Source organism: Penicillium nucicola (genome assembly GCF_028828085.1).
Source record: "Penicillium nucicola strain IBT 29836 chromosome Unknown utg000001l, whole genome shotgun sequence".
Lineage (NCBI taxonomy): Eukaryota > Fungi > Ascomycota > Eurotiomycetes > Eurotiales > Aspergillaceae > Penicillium > Penicillium nucicola.
In genome coordinates this window covers 1,941,813-1,965,961 of record NW_026643125.1, presented here as the reverse complement: position 1 = coordinate 1,965,961, position 24,149 = coordinate 1,941,813, and the positions used below count along the sequence as shown (strand labels likewise).

Here is a 24,149-nt window from a genome sequence, read left to right as displayed (position 1 = left end):
GAAATTGTGTGATATAGCAGGCATTGGATCTTATTAATTACGGTTAAGTGAAAGGTGGTGCGGTGAAATGGGAGCATCTTGATTTCTAAGTAGGGCGTGGCAACACCACGTGTTCCTGAATCTGGGCCTGATGCTCCAAAAACCACGCACCTTATGCGCACACTATCGATAAGCAGAAAAATCGAAAAAGATCGCGGGGTTGCGAACATTCTTGACTTCACAGAGATTTGACAATGGCTGAATTTCCTGACTATCAGTCTACCTTGAATGGTATCTTTGATGGGGTCTCTCCCCTCAAGGAGCGCCTCGATCCCATTCGATTGGCATCGGACAACATCGTCCCAATCTTCAGCCTGCCCCTCTCTCAAAAGGTCTTAGGCCATGATGCCTCAGATGATGTCCTTGCACAGGTTGCCCAAGGCGAAACATCTTACACGTCCTTTGTCGCCCAGCAGGCACGCACCGCCCTACAGTCCAACGATGACCTGCCCACCGAACAAAAGCAGTCCCAACTCCTACACCTCGGACTTGCAGCCTTGTTCAGCTTTCTGCAATCCAATGTCACCGGACCTCCCCTCGATTTCAACTCGGCCGAAGTCTCACTGCCATCGTCCTTGCGAGCGCAAATTGCAACCCTCAGAACCGTCCGGGCAAAGATCATCCGCGACTTGACTGTTGATGGAGAGGCTGCATACAAGCTCACACCCAACCCGGAATTGTTTGCTATCGCCAAGGCCCTGTTGAGTGATGCTTTCAGCGAGGGACCACTCGTGGCCAGGACAGCACGCATGCGCGTCAACTTCTTGCACCAGAAGATGCTGTCGGAGGTCACGAGCACCCTGCAGGATGCGATCTACAATGACGTAGAGGTGCTGAACAAGGCCGAGTTGAACGCAGACGAGAGGGGACGGTTCCTCCTGGAAAGGGCCATTATCCACACACATCACGGCTTTGATATCAAAGCTCGGGCAGATATCGACGAAGCTGCCGAGGTGCGGCAATTCGAGTTTGCGCTGACCGGCAAGCTCGGCAAGCGCACGAAGTTCCAAAACCGTGATATCAGTCAGCTTGTGGTGTTGGCTAAGAGTGCAGATGAGGCCTCATTATCATCGAAGCCCTCCGGTCCCAAGAATGTGGACCTAAATGATGATACTCTGCTTGAGGCGATCTCTTTCACAGAATCCAAGCCTGATGAGGAAGACAAGGCAATCCAGGGCAAGCTATCGGCCAGCTTGGATGCCGTTGATGCCAACAACCAGCCCATGCTTAACCCTGTGGACTCTGCTCTTCTCTTGGCCCTTGCCTCAGCTATCACCAACACTGCACCCGAGAACGGTCTTACCCGCGAGGAAACGCACCCATATGCTACTCGCGTTCTCGACGGTGGCAGTTCTAACTGGCAAATTTATACACAAGGTCTTTTGGTCCGTAGTCGGGTAGAGGGCTACCGTTCTCGTACCGTTGAGCGTGCTGTTCTGCAAATGCAGGCACTTGTGGATCAAGTTATCGCCGACACTGCTACTTCTGATGCAGCAGCTCAAACGGAATCAGGCGAACCTACAACCTTCTTGCCACGCCCTGAGCAGTCTGAATCTGCTCCAGCCGCCGATCGTCTCGAACACATTTGGATTTTGAACTTCTCAACAAGGTGGAACCTTGAGGCCGAGCTGGCCAAGCGCTGGGTTGACCTTGGAGGTCTGCGTACCGCCCTCGAAATTTACGAGAGATTGCATATGTGGGCCGAGGCCGCACTCTGCTATGCCGCAACTGAGCGTGAGGGCAAGGCAAAGAGCATTGTTCGCCGCCAGCTATACCAGCCTACTGGGCCAGATGAAGATGACGAAAATGAGCAATTCGATGGGCCTGAGCGGTCACCATTGCCGGCAGACGCACCCCGTCTTCTCTGTATTCTTGGAGATATTGACAAGGACGAAAGCTTGTATGAGCGTGCCTGGGAGGTTTCCGGACAGCGATACGCTCGTGCTCAGCGTTCCCTAGCTCGCCACTACCTTGCTCTCACGCCACCTGAATTAGAAAAGGCCGAGGAGGCCTACAAGAAGAGTCTACACGTCAACCGCCTCAACCACGGAGCATGGTTCGCTCTTGGCTGTGTCCAGCTCGAGCAACAAAAGTGGGAAGAAGCCACCGATACTTTCACCCGCACCGTCCAAATCGACGACACAGACGGCGAAGCCTGGTCAAACCTTGCCGCTGCCATGCTGCGCTCATCCGCACCAGAGTCATCCGGCCCAGAGGTTGTCATTGATGAAGCCACCGGCGAAGTCTCAACTCAGGACAATGAGCCCCACAAACGCAAGCGTGAGGCCCTCGCCGCCCTTCAGCGTGCAGCGCAACTCAAAAACACCGACGCCCGTATTTGGGACAACGTCCTCACAGTCGCAGCCTCCATCCCACCTCCATCAACACCCTTCCGTGACCTGATCACCGCCCAAAGACGGATCATCGAGCTCGTCGGTGCAAAGAAGGGTGAGAAGTGTGTTGACGGCCCTATCCTCGCTATGCTGGTCGAATTCCTGGTCTCTGCATTCCAATACGAGCGCCTCCTCATTCACTCCGAAGATCCCTCCGAGGCCCCCATCGTTCGCACGGGTACAATCCCTGGTCAAATCATCACCCTCATTGATCAAAACGTCATCCCACTCATCACTCACTCCTCGGCTCTGTGGCTACTCGTTTCCCGCGTCGAGATCTGGCGTGAACGTCCCTTCGCTGCATTTGAAGCTCATGAGAAGGCCTGGCGTGCTTCTGTCGCCGCTAATGCACAAGGCGCGTTCCAGATGGGCGATGAGAAGCCCTGGTTGGAAGTTGTGCGTGCTACGGAGAGACTTGTCCGAGACGGATACGCCAAGTACGGACCAATGGATCGTGAAGACCAGACTGTTGGAGCAGATGCCGAAGCCGAGCTCGTCGCTCGCGACTGGCGATTCAAGGCTCGCAGTGCCGTTCGCGGAATCATGGGCAAGGGCAAGGACTTCTGGGAAGACAGCGAGGGCTGGGCTCGTTTGAAGGAGTTGCAGTCTGAGGTTACTGGCAACTGAGTACATGAAAAAAAACGGATACTTTTATGAACCATAGAGATTATGATTGCTTTTTTTTGCATTTTGATGTTCATTTGGTTCAAATTTCTTGATTTGGCAACACGAAGCTATGCATACCACGTTACCTTGCTCTCCGAGACTTGCTGTAGACATGTACATGTTCATGTGTAGATGTATCACTTTGCTTCCAGCTTCCTTTTTACCATCCCGCAGAAACTCTCGAAAAGAACACTGTCTGTTCCCTGCGTCCACCGTACCAATACTTGTACCTTTTTGTCTTCTGGCTTCTGGCCTCGGAGTAATCGTAGGTATACGCGTACTCCTAGGTGAACTTGTGTTGGGACATCTTTCAACTTGCCAGCTCCCTCCTGGCCAGAGATTTTCATCTTCCGGCGCGCTTGTCGAGACCAGACATTTTCAGCAGCGATACCAGTCCCAGCCGAGGCATTCTGGTCCCAGCTCCAAAACCAGGTCAGAGAATCAAGTTCACTGTTCAAGGCTGCGCTAGCTGTATCAATTGATATTTCAGGTGCCAATGTGAAGTTGTAATCAGCAGGGAAGGGTAGCAAATGCTTCGGGAATCCAGGTATTCCTCGTGCAGCGGTCTATCAAAAAATAATTAATCAGACATCGAGATGATGCGAAGGAGAAAGCATGAAACATACCATGATAGGCCGTTTATCCCCCCACGACCAAGCCAACGCCCACCGCTTTGTTTTACTCCCCTGCACGAACTCAGTGACGGCGTAATTGTGATTATCGTGCTGTATGAGCATCTCAACAAGAACAGATACACTGCTTAGTTTACCGAGCATGGATGTATACCACTGGATGCGGTCATGCAGAACGAGACTCTCCTCGATCATGCGCTTCACGAAAGCTACTTCTCCACCGCGGGTGACCATTTCCACCTCGGCGCCTGTACATGCCTGATTATTCCATTAGTATGATTTGATTTTTGGCATGACAAATAGTTCGGGGTAATATGTTGTACCTACCGAGAAGGCAGGCCGGGACTTTTGCTCGGCGGATTGAATTAGCTCATCGCGCGAGGTGTAGAAAGGGGGATTACACATGGTGAAATCCAGACTGATTGTTGGCCATTTTGAGATCAGAATAGACTTTGACAGGGATCAGTTTCAGGAGAGACGTACGTGGCATGGCCAAGGTTATTGAGCGGGAAGAGCAGACCCTCAGCGTCAGTGTTGATGACCCGAATTCGGTGCTCGAGCTTGTTCATTTGGACATTGTGCTGAGCACTGTATATGTTGTTGGAGTCGATATCTACCAGGCCAATTAGTGTTGTTTCAAGTAAATTTGGCTAGTGGACAAACCCGTTGCAATAAAAGTCCAACCGGGCCGGGATGTGCAGCCAAGTAGTGGATAAATGCTGATACACCCGGTCCCACTGTGATTGATTAGATGTGGCCTACAGGCGGGTGGAGCGGGACAAGACATACATGTCAAGACCGACGACTTCTCGGCTGGAATCATATCCAGATTTCAATTCGCCGGTAGTGGAATCTAGCAAGTCTTGGAGCCAGAGGATGTAGTTGAGTCTTTCTTTTTCGTCAGTCATGCACAGGGGAGTGACATTGGTATCAACCCTGCGTCGACATACCTGTTTGGTACCTGCAAGCAAAGTCAGTGCATGTGCGTGAGATCGTCGCTGGTTAATATATGTGCATACCGGTGGACATAGCCGATCATCTGGGATCTCCACTTTTAAATGGAAGTCCTGCTCCAGAAGGCTAGTCGTGAGCTGCCTGCATGATATTAGTTTATCACTTGTGCAAGGATTCCAGGCGCCGAATAGCTCGGAAATACCGGACAGCCGCTGGATCACTGAAGTCCAACTGAGACTTGGGCTTCAAACTTGATATCCTGTCAGTGAGAGTCTCTTTTGCGTAGCGATTGAGCGCAAGTCAGTTCACGTACTACTTGGCGAAGTCGCGCGACTGCAGCGCCAAGGCTGCGAAATCGACGTCATTCTTGTAGAGACTTCGTGCATTTTCCATTTTGGGTCTTGGTTTTACCTTGAAGGTCCACTCCCCGTACTTTTGAGAGAATTGATGAAAAGTGGTTGTTGGTTACGACGGGAAAACGAACGATGGGAAGGTAGGTTGATGGCGTCATGTGACTATGCAGAACCCTTGAATTCATGACAATGTAAAATTTATCTTGTATATACGACCGGGAAAAGAATAATCTATCACCAAAAAAAGTATATCACCGAGAATCGAAACCATATATGCACCTTTTTTGCACCGAAAAGCCAAATCGTTAAATCGTCATGGGCTGATGCCTGCTCTGTATCCCTTTTGTTGAACCATATTTCAAAATTTCCTTCTCAAAGTCTTCGAATTAGACCTTGTTTGCCTTCTTCTTGAAGCGCTCATGGCGCTCAAGTCTCCATTGGTATCCCCAGCGCATCTCGACCATCAACAGTGGGACCATGGCGATGGTAATACCCGCGAGTAAGACGAATGCCCACTCAGCAGTGATGGCATCGATAATAGGCTGAGCAGCAGCAACACCAGCAGCACCAATCAGACATCTCATCAAGTTATTGACGGCTGTTGCGCTTGCGCTGGCACCGGGGTAAAGGTCAATGACGAGAGCGCTGTTGATAGTGAAGATGGCAGTGGAGCCATAGGCAATCATGAATTGCAGAATGATAGGGACTGCAAGATGTGTGCGGAGGGAGACGCCATATACAGCAACACAGATAATGAAAATCAATGTGATCCACCAGGTGTTGCGCATGCGGGCGTATTCGATGGGGAAGTCGGGGTGGGTCTTGGAGTTGATGCGGGTATCGATGGGGAGGTTGTGTTGTTGGCAGTATTCGCGCTCGGTTCTCTTGTGGTTGTAATCCATCAGGTATCCAATGGTGTATGAGCCAGTCATACATCCGAAACCATTGCCGAGGAAGGTCAAACCGACCTCCAGGGAATTGAGACCGTACCTCTGCTCGAACAAGTCGGAAGTAGATGAGGTGACCATAGACCAGACAGTGTACACAATGCTGCCAAAGAACAGAGTGATGAATACATCCTTTTCGCCCAAGAAAGCAAGAGGTGCCACAACGGTTTTCCAGGTGACCTTGGCTTTCTTTGCGGAAGGGGTTGAGCCTTCCTGTGCCTCCTTCTGTCCAGTGATGGAGTAGATCAGTGGCCGGTACACGCCCTGGAGAGGAACAGTGCCATTGCCAGCAACGGTACGGAGGGTTTCGGGGAGGAAGAAGATAATGGAGAGGAGGCTGATTCCAGATACGATGATCAAGAACCAGAAGATAGACCGGAACCCAAGGTATTGAGACAGAATACCACCGAAAACTGGGCCCACGCCTTGTCCCAACATTCTAACTCCACCAAAAATGCCAATTAAGCTACCTCGCTCCGCTGAAGTAGTGATATCACCAATGACACCAGCACCAATTGAGATGGTGGCTGCACTTCCAGCAGCCTGCAGGGCGCGGAAGACCATGAGCTCAGCATAGTTTGTGGAAACGCCCAATGCAATATTGGCAATAATGTAGACAAGGAATGTTCCAATAAAGATTACACGGCGGCCAAGAACATCGGAGAAAGAACCCCAGAAACTTGGAGCAAGACCTTGAACAATCATATACACAGTTACTGTCAGGGTTGTTAAGGACATGGAGACACCAAGCTCCTATACAGTTGTTAGAATGATAGCGTGAGGTAATACTGGAGAAAGACGTACCCTTGATATCTCTGATAGGGCAGGGAAGTAAATGTTTGAAGAGAGCGGGGAGAATATGGCGGCGAAGGAGACGATGATGACCAACTGCAATTTGCGAGATCGGGAGAAGACATGGTATGGTGGAGGTGTGCCTGCTTGGGCTTCAAGGTTGATTGACTCTGCTGGTGTTGATGGGATAGAAATGTCCTTCTCATCTTGAGGCGAGAGGCTAGGGCTTGAGTTGACAGAATAATCCGTAACTCTAGGCTCCTTGAGAGTCTCAGTGGAATTGTATTGAGACATAAGGAATTATTATAAAATGGGGAGAAAATTTTTGTATATTTGCAAAAGACACAAGTTGTTGACAATAATGGAAATCAAACTTCATCGGGTCCAGACAGCTTTGGATGAATCGAGAACTCAGAAATGGACTCATGGCAGCCTTTTGTATTCCAATTCCAGCCCAAATCCCCCTGATAAGAATCAGAAAATACACAAATATTAGTTGGACCCATGCATCTGAGAGTCAACTAAGCCTGCTCCACTGTGGATTTGACCAGGGGGACCACAGGCCCATCCCCTTGATAATAGGAAGTGGCAAGGATCCGACAGATCTGGTAAGGCCGACGCAGCTCAATTTGACACGTACTAGCGATGATCGCTGACAAGAATCTATCTGAATGCCTGCAAAAAGAGTCACAGGCATGTCGCTGACGCGTGAACAGTGTTCTCTGGCTTGCATGAATCGTGTTATATCTCCAAGCCTCCATGGCTGACGTCTATCTACGGAAGAGGCGCATTCCTAAGCCTCTTGCAAGCCATTCTGGGGGGTTTAATATGGTGGACAGTGCCCTAAAATATCTTAGGCAAAAGTTTACTAGCCATAGGAATTCCTTCCGTTGTCCGTATAGTACACGCGTGCACTATTAGACAGATGATCGTCAAAGCATGTGCAATACAACAGGTTTCATCCACGGGATAGGAAATCCCCGGTAAAATCACATTTTGACACCTCTAGAACTTTTCTACTCTCGGACTCGGCATCTTCATAGCGTCCGGGTACTCCCAAGTTGCCGAGAGTCTGCACCCGGAGATGCATGATAAGCAGAAGGGTATACCGAAGCCAATCAGGTCTGACAAGCCAAGCCTTGGCAATTTGTATATCGTGGATACGGGGAGAAGAAACATGAAACCCGGCTCTCTCTCCAGGGCTTCTTGCCCCCACGTGCCCCGTGATTGGCAACTATGTTCATCATCTGTCAAGCAAAAGCCAAGCTTCGTCAGTGCCCAAGCAATAGTGACTCAGGGGGGAAATGAAGCAAACCCGGGCAGTTACGTAGATACTAAGCCCCTTGGATCTTGTATAGCAGCCCCCTTGCTGTATGCAGTATCCCCTATCCAATGAAGACCCGCAAAGGGGGTCAAGTATAGTAGGGTTTGGGCAGGAAACCCCCAATGACGATGCAGTATAACGCTAGGTAAGCATTACCCGCAAGCTACTGACCAATGTTGCTGCATTTCAAGATCCAGGGACATCATAGGTGGAGAGGAAACGAAGAATGGGGTCTCAGACTCTTCGGGACAGGGTTCGCGCTAAATGGAGATGATCGACGCATCGAACGGCTTCTATGTCGACAGTGCACAATGGTGCCAATCTACTGTCGATCATCTCCACCGGTGCTTTATGATTGTGATTCTTTTCTGGTCTAGTCTTTCCCTCGCCTCTGCTGTACTCCACTGAGGACCACACGCGCCACGCTTAGAGAATCCTAGCGGAGTAGCCAAGATCTTGTCATTGTCTGCGATTGATTCTTGACCTGCAATGGCCTGCACATCTCTCGGTTGACTTTCGATCACATACTTTCGGGGCATTTCTTTCACGAGATCCCAACTTTCTGCTCGGCTAAGGCTGGACAGGGCTGCTCAAGGCTGATGTATATACTTTCAGTTCACTTCTTGGCATGAGAATACTCTTGATCCCTCAATTTTGATGCCCAACGCCAAGACCCTGAAATTCACGGTGCAGCTCCCACCCCCTGTAGAGCGCCAGCCCCGAGAGATCCCGAGAAATTATCGGTTAGCCGACTTTGATTTTATCCTACGCACGTTGGATGGAATCTTTTACCAGATTGGCCCGAAGTTATAGTGTACTGTAAGCTGATCAAAGGTACGTCTCACTTACTCCAAATGATCAGCATAGTAGAGTCTGGACTTTCTGGCTTGTGTAGGGTTACAATCTCCAAAACTTCCGAATCATATCATACATACATGCATTGGTTCCGGCCGGACGACACGGGAATCTCATTATAAACTTCAAACTGTGCCCAAAAGGGAAAAGCACCCGTCCGGGTCCCTTGAAGAGGATCCACTGGCACCGTCGATTGGACCGAACAGTTGAAGCGCCGAAACTTGCACTTCATATATCCGGTTTTCGGATTGTTTTTCTGCGTCGGGGTCGCCCTCTGATAATGTTAATCAATTTCTTCAGAGTCATTGACGTCAATTACAGTCGTTTCCGCGCACTCCGTAGCTCCCCCGGTTTCGTTTTTGCATACAATCAAGATTGCAGATAACTTATCTGTTTCGTTTTTCTTTTAAACTATTCGTTATATAATAATCTAATTATCTGTTTTAATTTATGAAACAATAGCCCAAGTTCATTGCGGCTTCTAGCTGTCTTCTAGTAGATCTAGTAGATCCCCCTGACACTCAGGACCATCTCCATGGGAAACCACCAAAACATGAATAGTGTAAAATGTGTCTGCCTGTAGTACGACGGCATGAGGCTGTGTTCGATCTATTTGAGTTGGCGTTTCAATAAAACGCATTGGCCACGGAATTTGCAGATCTAATGCCAACCCCTGTCTTGCCTACAGTAAGCTCATTCCTTCACAAACTTTGGTTTAGCTTGAGACTAAAAACTCAGATAAGAGAATTCCAGGCATTTCTACGAGGAATGCAAGTAAGACCGAAAACATTGCGACACAGAATCGCAGCGCAGTATCATCACATGGAAACAAAGTTCCCTTCTTCCACATCGCCGATCATCCATACCCACACATATCCACAAATATCCACCCACGCCAAACACAGAAGAAATAACGTCACGACTAGTATACAGTACTGTACAAATGTCAGCCAGACCGTCTCAGACCCGCTCCGCTCCTAAATTTTGCGTAGCGCGATAACCCACCTTGGCACCACGGCTCCAGGACTGTTGGACCCGAAACGCAAATCCATATGGAACCTGTGGACCGCAGACACTCACGCGGCCTCATCCGTCTCAGCTGTTGACTTCCAACCCTACAGGGCCTGTCGGAATGCCCCTGATCGTCGACAAATGGAGCTCGCGTGTGGGCCTGGCGATTGCGTAAGAGTTCAGTAAGGAACCCCCGATTTGATAGTGTGATAGTGTTGCTTCTGTGGGGAAGTATTGACGCCAACGGTAACGGCCAGATGGCTTTCCAGTGCGGAGCGGGATACAGAGATTCATGGGGGTTGATATCAGCCTATTGATCCCCCCTCGTGCACATTTGACTTGACTTTAGTCAATCTTGACAAAGATCTCGGATTCTTGGCGCCGCAAAAGTGAGGACTTGGCGTGGCAACTCTTTGGTCCAGTCGGGATATTTTTAATCGCAATGCGCAGTGTATAAATGACCAGATAACAGATCGGTGCTATTGTCATGGCTTGTGCAAATCCCGTGTGTGTATATATCTATTTTGAACTGATTTGTACAATTGTGTGCAAGGTATCACTATCACTGGCATATATATATCCATGCAATGTGATACATATGCAGACATACTTTTGCTATTTTTGAATGCCTGAGACAGGTCTAGCGTATTGCACCGGATAAACGCTTTGCATCTGCACAATACTGTACAGTAGACCCTAGATTTCGAATATGTTGAATAGAGGGTGAAGTCTAGCGCCATATACATCGAAGACGGGAAACCATATCCATGACGTATGTTCTTCAGCGGAAAGTCTGTTCCGCTTAACCACAACCCCCGCCGGGGCCTACATTTTCAGTTGTAACTTAGGGCTTTGTGTATTCTTCGGGGTCTCTTTGTTTCAATTCAATTAAAGGTCACAGTATCACACGAACATGGCGTATCAAGTTTCATTATCTCTATCGATCCCAAGATGCCGCATCTACAATATCACTGCTAAGAGGGCCGGGGCCAAAAGGCCAAGAAAGACTTCTATTACAGCCAAGCCGTTCGCATTGGCGACCGCATCGAATGTGCAGGTCAAGGTATGGATGTTGACGGGCATAGCCCGAACGAATATGCATGCTGACAGCGTCTGCATCAGGCGGTTGGGACCCGAAGACCTTCGAGTTCCACCGAGAAATCAACGCCCAGATTGATCAGGCTTTCGCCAATGTCGATCTGAACCTGAGGGATGCAGGAGGAAAGGGATGGGAGCAAGTTTTCCGGGTAAACTCGTATCATGTCCCAATCAAAAACGAGGCCCTGGACGCGATGGTGCGAAACTTCAAGAAGTGGATGCCTAATCACCAGCCGATTTGGACGTGTGTTGGCGTGACAAGACTTGGCGAGGACGATATGCGTGTTGAGATTGAGGTAGTTGCTCATGACCCTTAGAATTGAGTTTGAAGGTGATATAGAGCGAGAGACGAGTTGGTATGAGACCCATGTTGCCCAATTTTGAAATCAAGAATGGTAGATAGGCATTACCACATGAGAAAGGAAATTGGCTCAATAATGCATAGAAGTTTTGATCAGGATGATTATCCTCAACGGCTGCCGCCTCTTCCTCCACCTCTTCCCCCGCCCCTCCCTCTGGACTTGCCCTTTCCTCTGCCACCCATCATGCGGCGACCCGAGGCCTGAACATGAGCAATATCTTGCTTGTTCAGGTTCAATGTTCCTCCCGAGAACTTGCCGACGGAGGAACCTACAACACCACGCTCTCGTCGTCCATTGTTCGACTTGGAAGCCTTGTTAGGCCTTTCGAGAATAATGCCGTTCTCCTTAGCTTCACGGCGACGTCTGTCTTCCTTAGAAGCTGCCTTGGCATTGATGCCTCGTCGGTGCGCATCGGGCATCTTTTGCGCATATAGCGAAGACTTCGCTCCAAGGGATTGCATGCGCATATCCAAAGCCTTAAGGCGGTTCTTTCCAGTGGGCGCCAGATCATCGGCAGATTCGAGCAGGTGCGATTCCTTTAGAAGCCGTTGTAATGCAAGATCGTGCTTCAGATTCACAGCGTCATGGGCATCATCTTCCTCTTCCTTCTTGGTTGAAGGTTCGTCCGGGTTGGTGCTCGGTTTCGCTAGATTAGATAACAATTTCCCGCTCTACAGCAACACAATCAGTACTAGAAACGATATCTTGTAGTTTCGACACATACCAAGAATGCTTTTCGAGTTTTCTTGTCCATCCGGTCTTCTGGTGCCATGTGGGTATCCGTATGTTCCACCACCTCGACTTCGTTGCTCTCGTCGCTGAAGTCAGACAGATCATCTGACCCAAGCTCAGACCCAGAAAGATCATCTTCATCATCCTCATCCTCATCCTCATCTTCATCATCGGAATCCGTAGGATTATCGGACTTGGCGGTATGGCCTGGCAAATCAAGAGGCTCGAATTGAGCTTCGAAAAGTTTTCGGAATACGTCCTGCGCATTGTCTGCGGGAGGAGGACTCTCCTTCTTCTTGGGTTTAGAGACAACAGCGGTCTCGCGCTTCCGTTTTCCGACCATAGTGAATGTGTATGTTGATTATGTAGAAGACTTAAAACATTCGCGCCGCCCAAGAAGTTTTTCGAGCTAATCGCATATCACGTGCGATAAACACGATAAGCCCCTCTGACTCCCACAGCGTCACGAAATATCACAACTTCTTTTTCCCCAGCAATTCAAAGACAATGACCAAGTTCAGACCATGCATTGACCTGCATTCGGGGCAGGTGAAGCAGATTGTGGGAGGTACCCTCAGCCAGGTCGAGGCAGACCTGAAGACCAACTACGTATCCAAGCTCCCCGCTAGTCACTATGCGGGATTGTATGAGAAGCACGACTTGCGCGGTGGTCATGTTGTGAAGCTTGGACCGGGAAATGAAGAGGCTGCCAAAGAGGCACTGAAGACATGGCCAGGTGGCTTACAAATTGCTGGAGGTATCAATGATCAAAATGCCCAATATTGGATTGACCAGGGCGCAGACAAGGTATGCATACCACTCTATGCGAATCAAGAATTTTCGATTGGCATTATACTTGAATAAGAACCCTCACCCGATTCTTGGCCTCGAGGCTGTTTCAAATCCAAGTGCTGTCCGTCGTAGTATAGTCCGATGACGCTAATCATGGAATGCGGGACAACAGGTGATCATCACTTCATTCCTTTTCCCTGCCGGCAAGTTCTCGCTCGAAAGACTTCAGTCAGTTCTGTCTGCTCTCGGTGGCGACAAGTCAAAGCTAGTCTTGGATCTTAGCTGTCGCAGAAAAGATAATACTTGGTTTGTGGCTATGGACCGCTGGCAAACCATCACAGAAATGGAGATTAACCAAGGTATGTCCTATTTTTTTTCAGTACATTGTGTACTGTTGAAGTATATTGTTTACTCATTGACATTTTATAGAATCCATCGCTATGCTGGAACCATACTGCGCCGAGTTCTTGATCCACGCTGCGGACGTGGAGGGCCTGCAACAAGGTGTTGACGAAGAACTAGTATCCAGACTGGCTGACTGGTGTACCATTCCTGTGACATATGCCGGAGGTGCACGTCATCTGCAAGATTTAGAAAAGGTCCACACATCTAGCAAAGGACGTGTGGATTTGACGATTGGCAGTGCCCTGGACATATTCGGTGGCTCTGGCGTGACATTCGATGAGTGTATCGAATGGAACAAAGCCCACTAAATAGAGATAAAACAATAAACATGCAATAGACACCTCCAACCATACAAAAAAGCCCAAAGCATCTTGTTGATGTTTATAGATGACAGGCCTGGACTTGTCCGAAAGCGGCTTAGGGCCAAGCGAGGTCCGCCCGCCTCCGTATCTTGAGACTTCAACCTCTCTCTTTACGACCTTTTGCGACACACTCTCTACAACCTGCTTTCTTTATCCGAACCCTCTTCTCTGAAACGTCCTCTAACGCCACAAATATGAAGCCCGTCGTCTCTGCCCTGAACGCCTGGTCCTGGTACGATCACCCAACCCATCTCCAACTACCGACCCCATCAGTCTAACCTCTGACCCGCCAAACAGTGTCGTTATCTCCCTCTTCGCAATTGTCATCCTATCAGTCCTCGGAAGCCTATACAGCGTACGTCCTATAGATTCCCTCGGCCAACGACCCGACCAAAGGCCCGCCCTCATGGGGTATACGTAATATGACATCGTGCGCTAACAAGAACTTCCCCGACACAGAGCAACAACCACGCATACACTGGATCAGAAGGCGAACCCGAAGATGGAGCCGCAGTCGCTGCTTCAATTTACACCGCTGTGATCGTTTACGCTGTACGTCATCCCCAATACATCGGAGCCAAGCGACCGATCGCTGCACACCAGAGAAGGAGAAAGAGAGACACGAGCAAGAATTGGTTACTGACAAAACTACTTTCTCATGAATAGGGATTCTTCGTATTCTGTGGCTTCCAGGCTTACCTCCACTTGCGAAACAGCAGGGGAGGTGCTATATCACTCCATTGAAGCTGTCACAGCTATGCGTCCTTTTTTCTACGGTGTCCTGACAACGCGTTTATCTATCGATTTGCAATATTTGGGATGAAATCTCGGTGTTTTCTATGGCCAACACGGTGGTCTTGGATTGATGAGTTTGATGTGCCTCAAAGCGGAGAGAGAAATAGCAGGGATGATGTTTGTCCCTTGGAGGCATCCATCTTGTAATGTCTCTTTGATCGACTCATACTTATTCTTCCATATGAGCAAGGATCTTCTTGGAAGGCGTTTGTGGGGCAGGTTTCCCAGTCTTTCTTACTAGAATACGCAGACGATCTACCTGCGACTTGTACATAGATCGCTCGAATTACTACCAGCCTTTTCTTTCTTTTTTGGTGATATCTCATTATGTCCATTTCATGCATCTAAATAGCAAACTTTTGTAAAGACATTTAATCATCATCATTGAGAAATAGCATGATTTCATGACCGCCAACGCCAGTGGATGCAGAACCAGATCGAGAGCTCCAGCTCCAGCACCTAGTCTTTTTTGGTTTCCTTTTTCTTTCTGAGAAATCACTCCTCGTCCTCCCAAGGGTCCAGCATCTTGGACATGTAAGGACCATCTAAGAAGTACCCGAGACGAGCGTAGTAGCTACGCACACCAACACCAGAGATAACACTGATCTTGGTGCTGCCATGCTCCTCACGGGCAATACGCTCTGCCTCCTCCATCAGCAGAGTTCCGAAACCACGGTGCTGGAATTTGCGCGCATCACGTCCGTGAAGCGGCACAGCCGAGCCGTAAACATGAAGCTCACGGACAATACTCGTCTGCTGGCCCGTGAACTCTGGGCGGAAAGTGTGGGTGTCACTGCACTTGCGCAGACGAAGCAAGCCAATAAGAATATCCTGCTTCGGGTCTTCGTATGCCAAGAATGTCTCCCAGCCGCCGTTGGCAGTGTAGTCACGGCGAATCAACTCAATCTGCGATGGGCGGATCTTGTTCTTCACTTCGTTGATACCGACCTCTCGGGTGCGGACGTCACGGCAGGTTGTACCAAAGTCCTTCATGCGTGCCAATGCCAGTTCGCGCAAGTTGCCGTTCTCCACTCCAGATGTCACCAAAGGCATGGGGATATCACGTTGAACTCGATAAATACGGGTCCATGGGGGAACCAGAGCGAGAATGCGTGCGACAAGGTCGATCAGCGCATTGGGAGTGTAGTTCTTATAACGGCCAGTTCGCCACAATTCATACAGACCGGTGCCTCGGATGACAAGTGTGGGATAGAGCTTGAGACCGTCAGTACGGAAGTTGGGGTTCTCGAAGTACTCCTGGAACTGGAAGAGATCGCGCTCCATTCCAACATTGGGCAAATCAGGCATCATGTGGCTGACGACCTTGAATCCAGCATCTTTGGCGAGCTTGAAAGTCTCAGCCACCGCTGCCACGGTGTGACCACGGTTCGTGTCGCGCGCAACATCCTCGTACAGACTCTGGACACCAATTTCCAGTCGCGTACATCCGTAGCGGAGCATGCTGCTCAAATGTGTGTCTAGACAATAATCCGGTCGGGTCTCGATTGTGATACCCACACACTTCACGTTGCTCATTTCGCCTGCCTGCACGGCCTCGTCGACGTTGTCGGTTTGGTATCCGCTCAGTGCGTTGTGAAGCTGCGAGATGAAGCTGTCACGATGATCTTCCGGCAGCGACATGAAAGTTCCACCCATAATGATGTATTCGACCTTGTCCACGCTGTGGCCAAGAGACTTGATCTGGTCCACTCGTCCTCGCGCCTGTTCAAATGGATCGTAACGAGCGCGAATCGCCCGCATCGAGGTTGGTTCATATCCGGTGTAGGATTGTGTCGAGTATTCGAAGTCAGAGTCTGGGCCACCAGGGCAGTAGACGCAAATGTTACCGGTATAGGCGATATGAGGGCATCGGTGAGGTTTGCACATAACCGCCACCACGGCGATACCAGACGAAGTTCCTGCGAATCAAGTTAGTTACTCCCCAGCAATCCCTCCACTTGATATTACATACGAATCGGCTTTGCGATCAGTTTCGGTAGAATGTATTTCTTGTAGTGTTCAGGTACAGCAGCAATGATGGCCGTCAGTGGCGGCTGGGTGGACAGATGGTGTTTCTTTGCGATCGTGCCGCGCAGTTTGTTCAGGTTCACATCTTTCTTGGGCTGCGAGGAGTCTCTTGACGACTCGTACTCTTGGATCAGGGCGTTTGCAATGTCGGAGCACGCTCGCATGAACCGTTCGTTCTCCGGCACCTGCTTTGCCATCTTCTTGGCGTTTCGCTTCGTGATCGCGGGGGTCATCGTCATAGTGGCCATGGTGACAGAGATATCACCGCGCCAAGGCGGGAAGACGTGGATAGAGAAGTTGAAGCTGTTGAACTGTTGTGGTGGGGGTAACAAAAATTGTATGTGGTCGCCGAGGCCTGCGCCCGAACAGCACTCGGATCCGCTTAAGTAAAAGATTGTCCCGAGCGAAAACTCCCGGGCGCGCATCCCGATCCCTTCACCATACCCGAATCCTTTTCTCTCCTTTCATACTCCTCAACACCTCTCCTCTCTACCTATCGCAATGCAGGCCTTCCGCCGTAACACTGTCTCGGCCCTCCGCCAGTTCGGTGCCACCCAGCGCCGGACTGAGGCCACCTCTGCCTACCAATCCACCGTGAACAACCTTCGCATCAACAAGGACACTCGCGTCCTGTTCCAGGGTTTCACCGGAAAGCAGGGAACGTGAGTGCAAATCCCGCAGAGTTCCTGATATTTCTACGCGCTTGCCGCTGACATTTTGCCTCAAAACAGCTTCCACGCAGAGCAGGCCATTGCCTACGGTATTTTCTTCTTTCGCCATCGCAACGAATCACCCATAGCTTACACAGGATAGGCACAAATGTTGTCGGTGGTACCAACCCCAAGAAGGCCGGCAGCACTCACCTCGACCTTCCCGTCTTCGCCAACGTCAGCGATGCCGTGAAGGAGACCGGTGCTACCGCCTCTGCTATCTTCGTCCCGTATGATACCGCGATTCCCATGCACCCAGAATAATTGACTAACTGCAGCTAGTCCCCCTCTCGCTGCTGCCGGTATCGAGGAGGCCATCGCTGCTGAGATGGGCCTCGTTGTTTGGTGCGTGTCAACCCGTTGAAACTTCTTTTTTTTTTACCTTCAAGAGCTTCAAACTGACTGGTCCATCCTTTATATAGCATTACTGAGGGTATCCCCCAGCACGGTACGGCCCATTCGATCATCACATGAAGAACGCGAACTGATTTTTCTGATATAGACATGGTCCGCATCACCGACATCCTCAAGACCCAGAACAAGACTCGTCTGGTCGGCCCTAACTGCCCCGGTATCATCGCTCCCGTAAGCTACCGCCATACTTACAATCGCAATGCGCATCGATACTCATACAATTCGTTTATAGGGACAATGCAAGATCGGTATCATGCCCGGCTTCATCCACAAGCGCGGTCGTGTCGGTATCGTCTCTCGCTCCGGTACTCTGACCTACGAGGCCGTCAACCAGACCACCCTCGCTGGCCTTGGTCAGTCTCTCGTCGTCGGTATCGGTGGTGACCCCTTCTCCGGCACCAACTTCATCGACTGCTTGAAGATCTTCCTCGAGGACCCCGAGACCGATGGTATCATCATGATCGGTGAGATTGGTGGTTCCGCCGAGGAGGACGCCGCCGAGTTCTTCAAGGCCAACAACATCCACAACAAGCCCGCCGTTTCCTTCATCGCTGGTATCTCCGCTCCCCCCGGCCGCCGCATGGGTCACGCCGGTGCCATCGTCTCCGGTGGTAAGGGTGGTGCTGACTCCAAGATCTCCGCTCTCACTGACGCCGGTGTCATTGTCGAGCGCTCTCCCGCCAACCTCGGCAAGTCCCTCCTTGCTGAGTTCGTCAAGCGCGACCTTGTCTAAATTCGTCGCTGGTGATGCATCATGTGTCTTGTTTGCCTAAAACTCTATGCCACGGCTGGGGATTGGAGGTGATATTTGCCATTTATACTATGGGGCTTTTTGGGCTGTTCCTCTGTTAACTGCTCCTGTATTCTTTTTCTCCTTTGTGTTAGAGACCCTTGAAGTAATTACTTTCGTGTAACTTTACTGTATCCCGTTTTGCATGATAGATGATCCAACGAAGTAAATGAGTAGACCATAATTAGCTACATGCACGCATCAACTTATACACAACTTGGTTGCTTCAACGTCCATGCGGCAGAGCCTAGGGGTTGTGCATCTACTGCCTTCCAGCTCGACTGGCCTACGCCCATATTCCACGATGGCACTTCATAGTACACGCAGCAGGTCCCGTCCTCAAGTTATGTATGGTAATTAGTATCATTATTGCCATGTTTGATATTGCTCCAAGTTATTTTGGTGCGAGCGAACATCCTGAGGTGTGGACTAATCACCCAGCATAAACTGATATGAACTGGAATCGGCTAGCTAGTGCTGTAGCATGTATTTTCTAGGGGAAACCTCGCCTTGTCATTAGTTCGTTGCCAACAGGGACGTGACTCGTCCTATTCTGACTTTGGAATAGGAGTTGGTATTTTAATGAGATATTCGCCTGTCTTTAAGTAGGCCATTTCTGTCAAATACGAGATCAAGCAGGTCGACGTAACTTACAGAACAACCAAGCACCGGAGCCGATATTCAACGGCCAAAGATCAGCTCAGGATTGACGTCACAGGTGTTGATTTCTATATACTTTTGGAAAGCGTGATGGTTACTCTGTAAAATGGATTTACATAGTCGTTGGTTCAGTCTACATTGCTGCTGGCTAGCCTGGTTCCCCTGGTCAGCCACCTCCACGGCGTTTGTCGTTTGACTACAGTTAATGCTTACTCACATTCAAAGTGTTGTAAGTACCCTCGTTCAAGGTTCCTCGCTATCAAGCCTTTATACACAGAACATGTGACTGAACTGGGCCATTGTATGGACATGCACTAAGCCTATTTAGGAAGTATATCATTGGAGGCCCCTGGGTATATTCTGACTTCGACGAGTGTGTCGCGTGGACTGAATTGCGAGTACTATTAATAATTTCCCATTTCATCCATGGTACATCTGCTCGGAAACAAGGTGCTGGCAGAGTACCTGGCAGTTCGAAGGGGTTTAGCTAAGCCGACAGCAGCACACCTATGCTCTATAATATGGCCAAACACAATTGTGACTCCCTATACACTTTCGACCGGGAAATCGACGCTTTCTATACTTTTGTGAATACCATGGCTCCAGATAATGGGACATATAAGAGGATTCTGACTCACTCTTTCCTCTCTTCTCTTTCTTCCTTCTTCAACTATCCATTCATATATAAGATGTTTAACCCCACCCCTCTCTGGGTCTGGTTGTACGGCGAGAAGGAGAGTCGTATGGAGGATCTGCTCTGGGATCTCGAAGATGAGGATTCAGGAGCACTTGATTCATACTACACTACATATCGCATCAAGCTCCATCAAATGGACTTCGCCACTGGCGCAACCTCATCCTCTATGGTTCAATACTACAAACCGGATCGAAAGACCGACTTTCAGGTCAAAAACACCTCACTCGACCCCAAGAACCCAAAAGACGACATGTACCTATCCATGCTGGAGAAGAAGAACAACCCAGATTTCGACGGCCTAAAGCTTCATCAACAACTACGAAAGTCCTTCTCAAAGTATATCACACACTCGCCCAACGGCCGCAGAGCAGGACCTGGCTGGCAGTTTATCAAGTAAGTTTATATTCCGTGTGACTCGTACATGGTCACATACACAGGCTAACTCTAACCAAACATAGTCCCGAAGAAGGAGGCGATCTATACAACAGCAACGATAAACATGGCTTCATCATCGACCAAGGGGCCGCAAGTGTCAGTGCTAGCGCATCCCATCAAGTCGTCATTATGAACAGCGAAGACTGCTACAAAATCAATACCCCGTCCACAGGAGAGATTATTGTGCTCCTCCGATGGATGCTGGCCGCTGTCAAGCCCCAAAAATCCAAATCATCAATAAGTTCTCGCAAATACGCAGAAAACTGCCTGTTTCAACATGACATCCCGGTATGTTTGCTTATCCCAATCCCTCATGTTGGCAAGATAGATTTACTGACCTGGACGTAGACAATGGTTATCTCGTTCCTACCAGATTCCAAAGTTCGCATCTTATACGGCTATTTTGATGGAGGTCGCCTCAGAATTGCTCATACCAAGGCAATTGCATTCGATAACGACCACTACGAAGAAAATATGGATACCCTTCTTCAATGGACTTGGCCCATCATCTGCAAGGACACTTCCAAACCTCTTCCTATGCAGACAATCGAAGAGAGCGACGAATCAGACGAGTCCGATCAATCTTGAACACATACCAAGTTCCTTGTCATCTGAAGTTCCTATCAGCGAAGGCAGCTGAAGCATCAAAAAAATCTAATGTTTCCAATTTCCTATTGCACTGTCAGCTATCATATCTTATTATGTTCTATGTTTTATGTGGTATGCACCATGTACTGTTCTCGTTTCGCATCGCAACGCATCGCATGTATTCTTATTCGTTTGTCAACCTGTATCTAGCAGATCTACATTTCAAATCCATCTGGGGATGAGAGAGAACATCATTTCATAATACAAGTAGGGTACAAATAAAGCCAAGGTAAATACTTCGAGACCCTTCTGCTTTTTCCTGGGAAATACTCCCAGGTCAAATTTGTTGCTCCATTATACTAGACCTTAATAATCGATCATGAGAACTTTGCGAGTCACAATTTGCTCCAGTTAATATAGACATCTCAACACCTACCCTATTTCTTAATATTTCCCAAAGCCTTAACCACCTCATCCGTCCCAATGGCATCAGCAAACTCGCCATCAAGACTAGCAACAGTGACCTTCTGAATAGTCTCCGAATCAATCCCAGCCTTGCCAAAAGTAGCCGTGGCATCAGCAACAAGCACAATCCTCCCCTGATCGACCTCAACCTCATTCTCGTGACTCCCATCAGCCCTCAACTTCACAGGCCCATCCCCCAAATACCGATCCACAACCCCCAGATTAGCCGCCATGCGCACAGTAGTCGAAACACAATGATCAGTCGTCAACCCAGCAAAAAGCAGTTGACGGAAGCCCTTCTCACGCAAGTGCGCTTCCAGCCCCGTCCCAATAAAAGACGAGTTGACGCTTTTCCAAAAAATAGGCTCCGACCCATCCGATGCGGGAGTCGCAAAGTCTAGTGGACGAATTCCTTGTGCGGGGTGAGAGTGGTGGAGTAATGAACCCGGGCTGGTAGATGAGTGGAAGATGTGAATGACTTCGAATTGAGAAGAAGAGGGAGACTGCGACTTTGCGGTCCGGAATGCAGTGAGGAGTGCTTGAAGGTTGGCTTCGTAGCGTGGGTTTGAGCGCTGAGTGCCCCAGTGTGAGATTGTTGGTTCATGAGTGAAGGCGGCTTGGTTGTCGATTAGGATTAGGGCTGTGGGGAGGCTGAAGTCCAATTGTGCTGTCATTTTGACAATGGGAGATGCTGATCTCGACTTATGGAGTTGATTTTTTTCGGAGGGTTGACGGTTGATGCTGGGGTTATATGGGGGTCATTTTATATCCGGGGGCTTTTCCGTGACTCACCCGGCTCACTAATCAGATCTATGGAGTTTTCGATTATTCCATCTGTTGCTAGATCAACGCCACAATTAGTAGCAATTGAACAGTTAGTGAGAGGAACAATGGCATGTGCAGATGTGGGGGTCTACTGAAATAATTTACGAAGAAACGTAAGAAATCAATCTTCCAATCTTTTAATTCCCTCTTCCAATGAAGGAATTTTACTCTTCCCAATACCAAGTCTATGCCGCCATTTTGTCTCCTTCTTAAGCTTCGCTCTCATGCGTCGCCTGGGGGCATAGTTGATGGGAGATTCACCTCCAATGAAGATGAACGTGTCGTAGAGAGTAGCACCAACAAGACAGCCACTAATAGTAGCCACCCAACCACCCCAGAACCACCATCCATTCCGAGCAGTGAATGTGTCAGTACCATACCCGACCATAAAAGCAACAAGACGAGGCCCAAAGTCTCGCACTGGATTCAAACATCTGTAAATCCGAATTAGAACTGTCCTCAAGACAAAGAAAACTGGAACAGAAACTCACCCTCCGGTATTGAATCCCAAACAAATACAAAGCACATAGATAACTAAACCAATCACAAAAGAATGCATTCCAGCACCAGGCGGAGCATTACTATCATCACCCATGGCAAAGATAACACAAAGAAGAATCGCATCCGCAATGAACTCCGTAAAAAATGCCGTCGCAGAACTGACATGACTCATGGGCTCAGTATAAAACCCCAGACCGGAACTACCAGCCTTGGCAGTCGGGGAGAAAGTAAGGATTGAATCGCGGTAGATACAGTATGCCAATCCTGCAGCAGTAATTGCACCAAGAAGCTGCGCAATGACATAATAGCAGCATCGTCGACCGGGAAACCCGCGGAATATCCAGAGCGCGATGGATATACCTGGGTTGAGATGTGCACCGGAGACACCACCAGCCAGGTAGATCCCGACCATTGAGCCGAGACCCCAGGACCAGTTTTCTGAGAGTTTGGTTCCGGCGTTTGTGCCTCCAGTTGATATTGCCAGGGTTCCTGTTAGTCCGATGAAGAGGGCCACTGTTGTCTAAAACGGCAGTATTAGTACCGGAATATTCAGAGAGGAGGGTGTATACTTACAGCGAGCCATTCGGCGAAGGGTTCCTTGAGATAATTCCGAATTTTAACCCAATTGTTCAAGAATTCCTCTTGTTCCGTTTGTCCCATGTCCTCTTCTTTCATTATCCCCCCGCCATGACCAGCTTCACTTTCCATTGGCCGTAAAAGACCATCGGGCTGTGTTCCATACACGGCATGTTCGACTGGAGCGCCCTGTTGCGCCGCAGATGCATATGTGGGAGGATGCTGCGCTGGCGAGGACGGTGTTGCAGGAGTTGCAGGAGTGTCATTGGTATTGGAATGGGAATTGGACATGCCGGGTGTTGCGCCAAGCTCTGGTGCGGGCTCTGCCTCTCCGCGAGGCTTGGTGTCGTATGCTTTCTGCTCGGTATGTTCATCGCGACGCATACCGGGCCTCACAACCCGCGGAAGAGGTTTTGCTAAGCCCCAGACGGGCTGCTCGTGGTTTTTGCCGTAGCGCGGGTTCATGTGTCTATATTCTGGATCTAGATATACAGGCCCTTGTTCTGGTTGGTTATCCATCGGACCTGGGCCTGCCAAGGTGTGGGATGGTCCTTGTCGAATGGTATCTCGGGTTGGTACTCTGGTCGAGCCATTTTGCTGAGACTGGTGTCCGTAGTAAAGACTACCTGATTCTGTGGGCTGTCTGTTGAAGGCAGCTCGTGGGCCGAAAGGCGTTGATGGTTGCCCTTGTGGTGTAGATGGATATTCATTCTGGAGCGCTTCTGGTTGTGGGCGCTGTTGAGATGAAGACTTTTGCTGCTGTTGCTGTTCTTGCTGCTGTTTGACTTCCTTGGAATACTGTGTTTTAGGAGGATTGTTGTTGGTACTGTTCAACGTATCGCCAGATGATACCGAATTGGGACTATTTTCACGTTCCTCAATTGGATGGAGTGAAGGCCCCTGTGAGTGTTTGTGGGACGACTGTTCGCCCATATTGAAATTTGACGA

The 24,149-nt window shown here is 49.4% G+C and overlaps 12 protein-coding genes across 12 annotated transcripts; 6 read left to right on the top strand and 6 right to left on the bottom strand.

Moving 5' to 3' along the window:
* Nucleotides 1-233: 233 nt before the first annotated feature.
* On the top strand, nucleotides 234-3,059 carry N7511_000754 (tetratricopeptide repeat protein; the record flags this gene model as incomplete). Its single annotated transcript, XM_057123179.1, has 1 exon — nucleotides 234-3,059. One exon carries the CDS (start codon nucleotides 234-236, stop codon nucleotides 3,057-3,059), a length of 2,826 nt encoding a protein of 941 aa, XP_056988912.1.
* A 176-nt stretch (nucleotides 3,060-3,235) lies between these two features.
* N7511_000753 (DUF890 domain protein) lies at nucleotides 3,236-5,077 on the bottom strand (the record flags this gene model as incomplete). Its single annotated transcript, XM_057123178.1, has 8 exons — nucleotides 3,236-3,664; nucleotides 3,725-3,988; nucleotides 4,058-4,148; nucleotides 4,214-4,343; nucleotides 4,394-4,467; nucleotides 4,520-4,825; nucleotides 4,887-4,934; nucleotides 4,998-5,077. 8 exons carry the CDS (start codon nucleotides 5,075-5,077, stop codon nucleotides 3,236-3,238), a joined length of 1,422 nt encoding a protein of 473 aa, XP_056988911.1.
* A 346-nt stretch (nucleotides 5,078-5,423) lies between these two features.
* N7511_000752 (MFS transporter) lies at nucleotides 5,424-7,070 on the bottom strand (the record flags this gene model as incomplete). Its single annotated transcript, XM_057123177.1, has 2 exons — nucleotides 5,424-6,737; nucleotides 6,789-7,070. The coding sequence occupies 2 exons, from the start codon at nucleotides 7,068-7,070 to the stop codon at nucleotides 5,424-5,426; spliced, it is 1,596 nt and encodes a 531-aa protein (XP_056988910.1).
* Nucleotides 7,071-11,066: 3,996 nt separating this feature from the next.
* Nucleotides 11,067-11,381, top strand: N7511_000751 (RidA family protein; the record flags this gene model as incomplete). Its single annotated transcript, XM_057123176.1, has 1 exon — nucleotides 11,067-11,381. The coding sequence occupies one exon, from the start codon at nucleotides 11,067-11,069 to the stop codon at nucleotides 11,379-11,381; it is 315 nt and encodes a 104-aa protein (XP_056988909.1).
* Nucleotides 11,382-11,533: 152 nt separating this feature from the next.
* Nucleotides 11,534-12,501, bottom strand: N7511_000750 (uncharacterized protein; the record flags this gene model as incomplete). The annotated part of the gene is made up of 2 exons (XM_057123175.1): nucleotides 11,534-12,097; nucleotides 12,151-12,501. 2 exons carry the CDS (start codon nucleotides 12,499-12,501, stop codon nucleotides 11,534-11,536), a joined length of 915 nt encoding a protein of 304 aa, XP_056988908.1.
* A 164-nt stretch (nucleotides 12,502-12,665) lies between these two features.
* On the top strand, nucleotides 12,666-13,663 carry N7511_000749 (1-(5-phosphoribosyl)-5- ((5-phosphoribosylamino)methylideneamino)imidazole-4-carboxamide isomerase HIS6; the record flags this gene model as incomplete). Its single annotated transcript, XM_057123174.1, has 3 exons — nucleotides 12,666-12,965; nucleotides 13,123-13,309; nucleotides 13,380-13,663. 3 exons carry the CDS (start codon nucleotides 12,666-12,668, stop codon nucleotides 13,661-13,663), a joined length of 771 nt encoding a protein of 256 aa, XP_056988907.1.
* Nucleotides 13,664-13,911: 248 nt separating this feature from the next.
* On the top strand, nucleotides 13,912-14,461 carry N7511_000748 (uncharacterized protein; the record flags this gene model as incomplete). The annotated part of the gene is made up of 4 exons (XM_057123173.1): nucleotides 13,912-13,949; nucleotides 14,015-14,072; nucleotides 14,177-14,269; nucleotides 14,384-14,461. 4 exons carry the CDS (start codon nucleotides 13,912-13,914, stop codon nucleotides 14,459-14,461), a joined length of 267 nt encoding a protein of 88 aa, XP_056988906.1.
* A 546-nt stretch (nucleotides 14,462-15,007) lies between these two features.
* N7511_000747 (Elongator subunit ELP3) lies at nucleotides 15,008-16,788 on the bottom strand (the record flags this gene model as incomplete). Its single annotated transcript, XM_057123172.1, has 2 exons — nucleotides 15,008-16,431; nucleotides 16,485-16,788. 2 exons carry the CDS (start codon nucleotides 16,786-16,788, stop codon nucleotides 15,008-15,010), a joined length of 1,728 nt encoding a protein of 575 aa, XP_056988905.1.
* Nucleotides 16,789-17,041: 253 nt separating this feature from the next.
* Nucleotides 17,042-18,397, top strand: N7511_000746 (succinate--CoA ligase (GDP-forming) subunit alpha; the record flags this gene model as incomplete). The annotated part of the gene is made up of 7 exons (XM_057123171.1): nucleotides 17,042-17,202; nucleotides 17,272-17,300; nucleotides 17,354-17,480; nucleotides 17,533-17,595; nucleotides 17,673-17,698; nucleotides 17,753-17,835; nucleotides 17,897-18,397. 7 exons carry the CDS (start codon nucleotides 17,042-17,044, stop codon nucleotides 18,395-18,397), a joined length of 990 nt encoding a protein of 329 aa, XP_056988904.1.
* A 1,406-nt stretch (nucleotides 18,398-19,803) lies between these two features.
* N7511_000745 (uncharacterized protein) lies at nucleotides 19,804-20,834 on the top strand (the record flags this gene model as incomplete). The annotated part of the gene is made up of 3 exons (XM_057123170.1): nucleotides 19,804-20,204; nucleotides 20,270-20,534; nucleotides 20,595-20,834. The coding sequence occupies 3 exons, from the start codon at nucleotides 19,804-19,806 to the stop codon at nucleotides 20,832-20,834; spliced, it is 906 nt and encodes a 301-aa protein (XP_056988903.1).
* Nucleotides 20,835-21,271: 437 nt separating this feature from the next.
* N7511_000744 (putative isochorismatase family hydrolase) lies at nucleotides 21,272-21,973 on the bottom strand (the record flags this gene model as incomplete). Its single annotated transcript, XM_057123169.1, has 1 exon — nucleotides 21,272-21,973. One exon carries the CDS (start codon nucleotides 21,971-21,973, stop codon nucleotides 21,272-21,274), a length of 702 nt encoding a protein of 233 aa, XP_056988902.1.
* A 272-nt stretch (nucleotides 21,974-22,245) lies between these two features.
* N7511_000743 (MIP/aquaporin family protein) lies at nucleotides 22,246-24,134 on the bottom strand (the record flags this gene model as incomplete). The annotated part of the gene is made up of 3 exons (XM_057123168.1): nucleotides 22,246-22,558; nucleotides 22,616-23,145; nucleotides 23,199-24,134. 3 exons carry the CDS (start codon nucleotides 24,132-24,134, stop codon nucleotides 22,246-22,248), a joined length of 1,779 nt encoding a protein of 592 aa, XP_056988901.1.
* Between the last annotated feature and the right edge of the window lie 15 nt (nucleotides 24,135-24,149).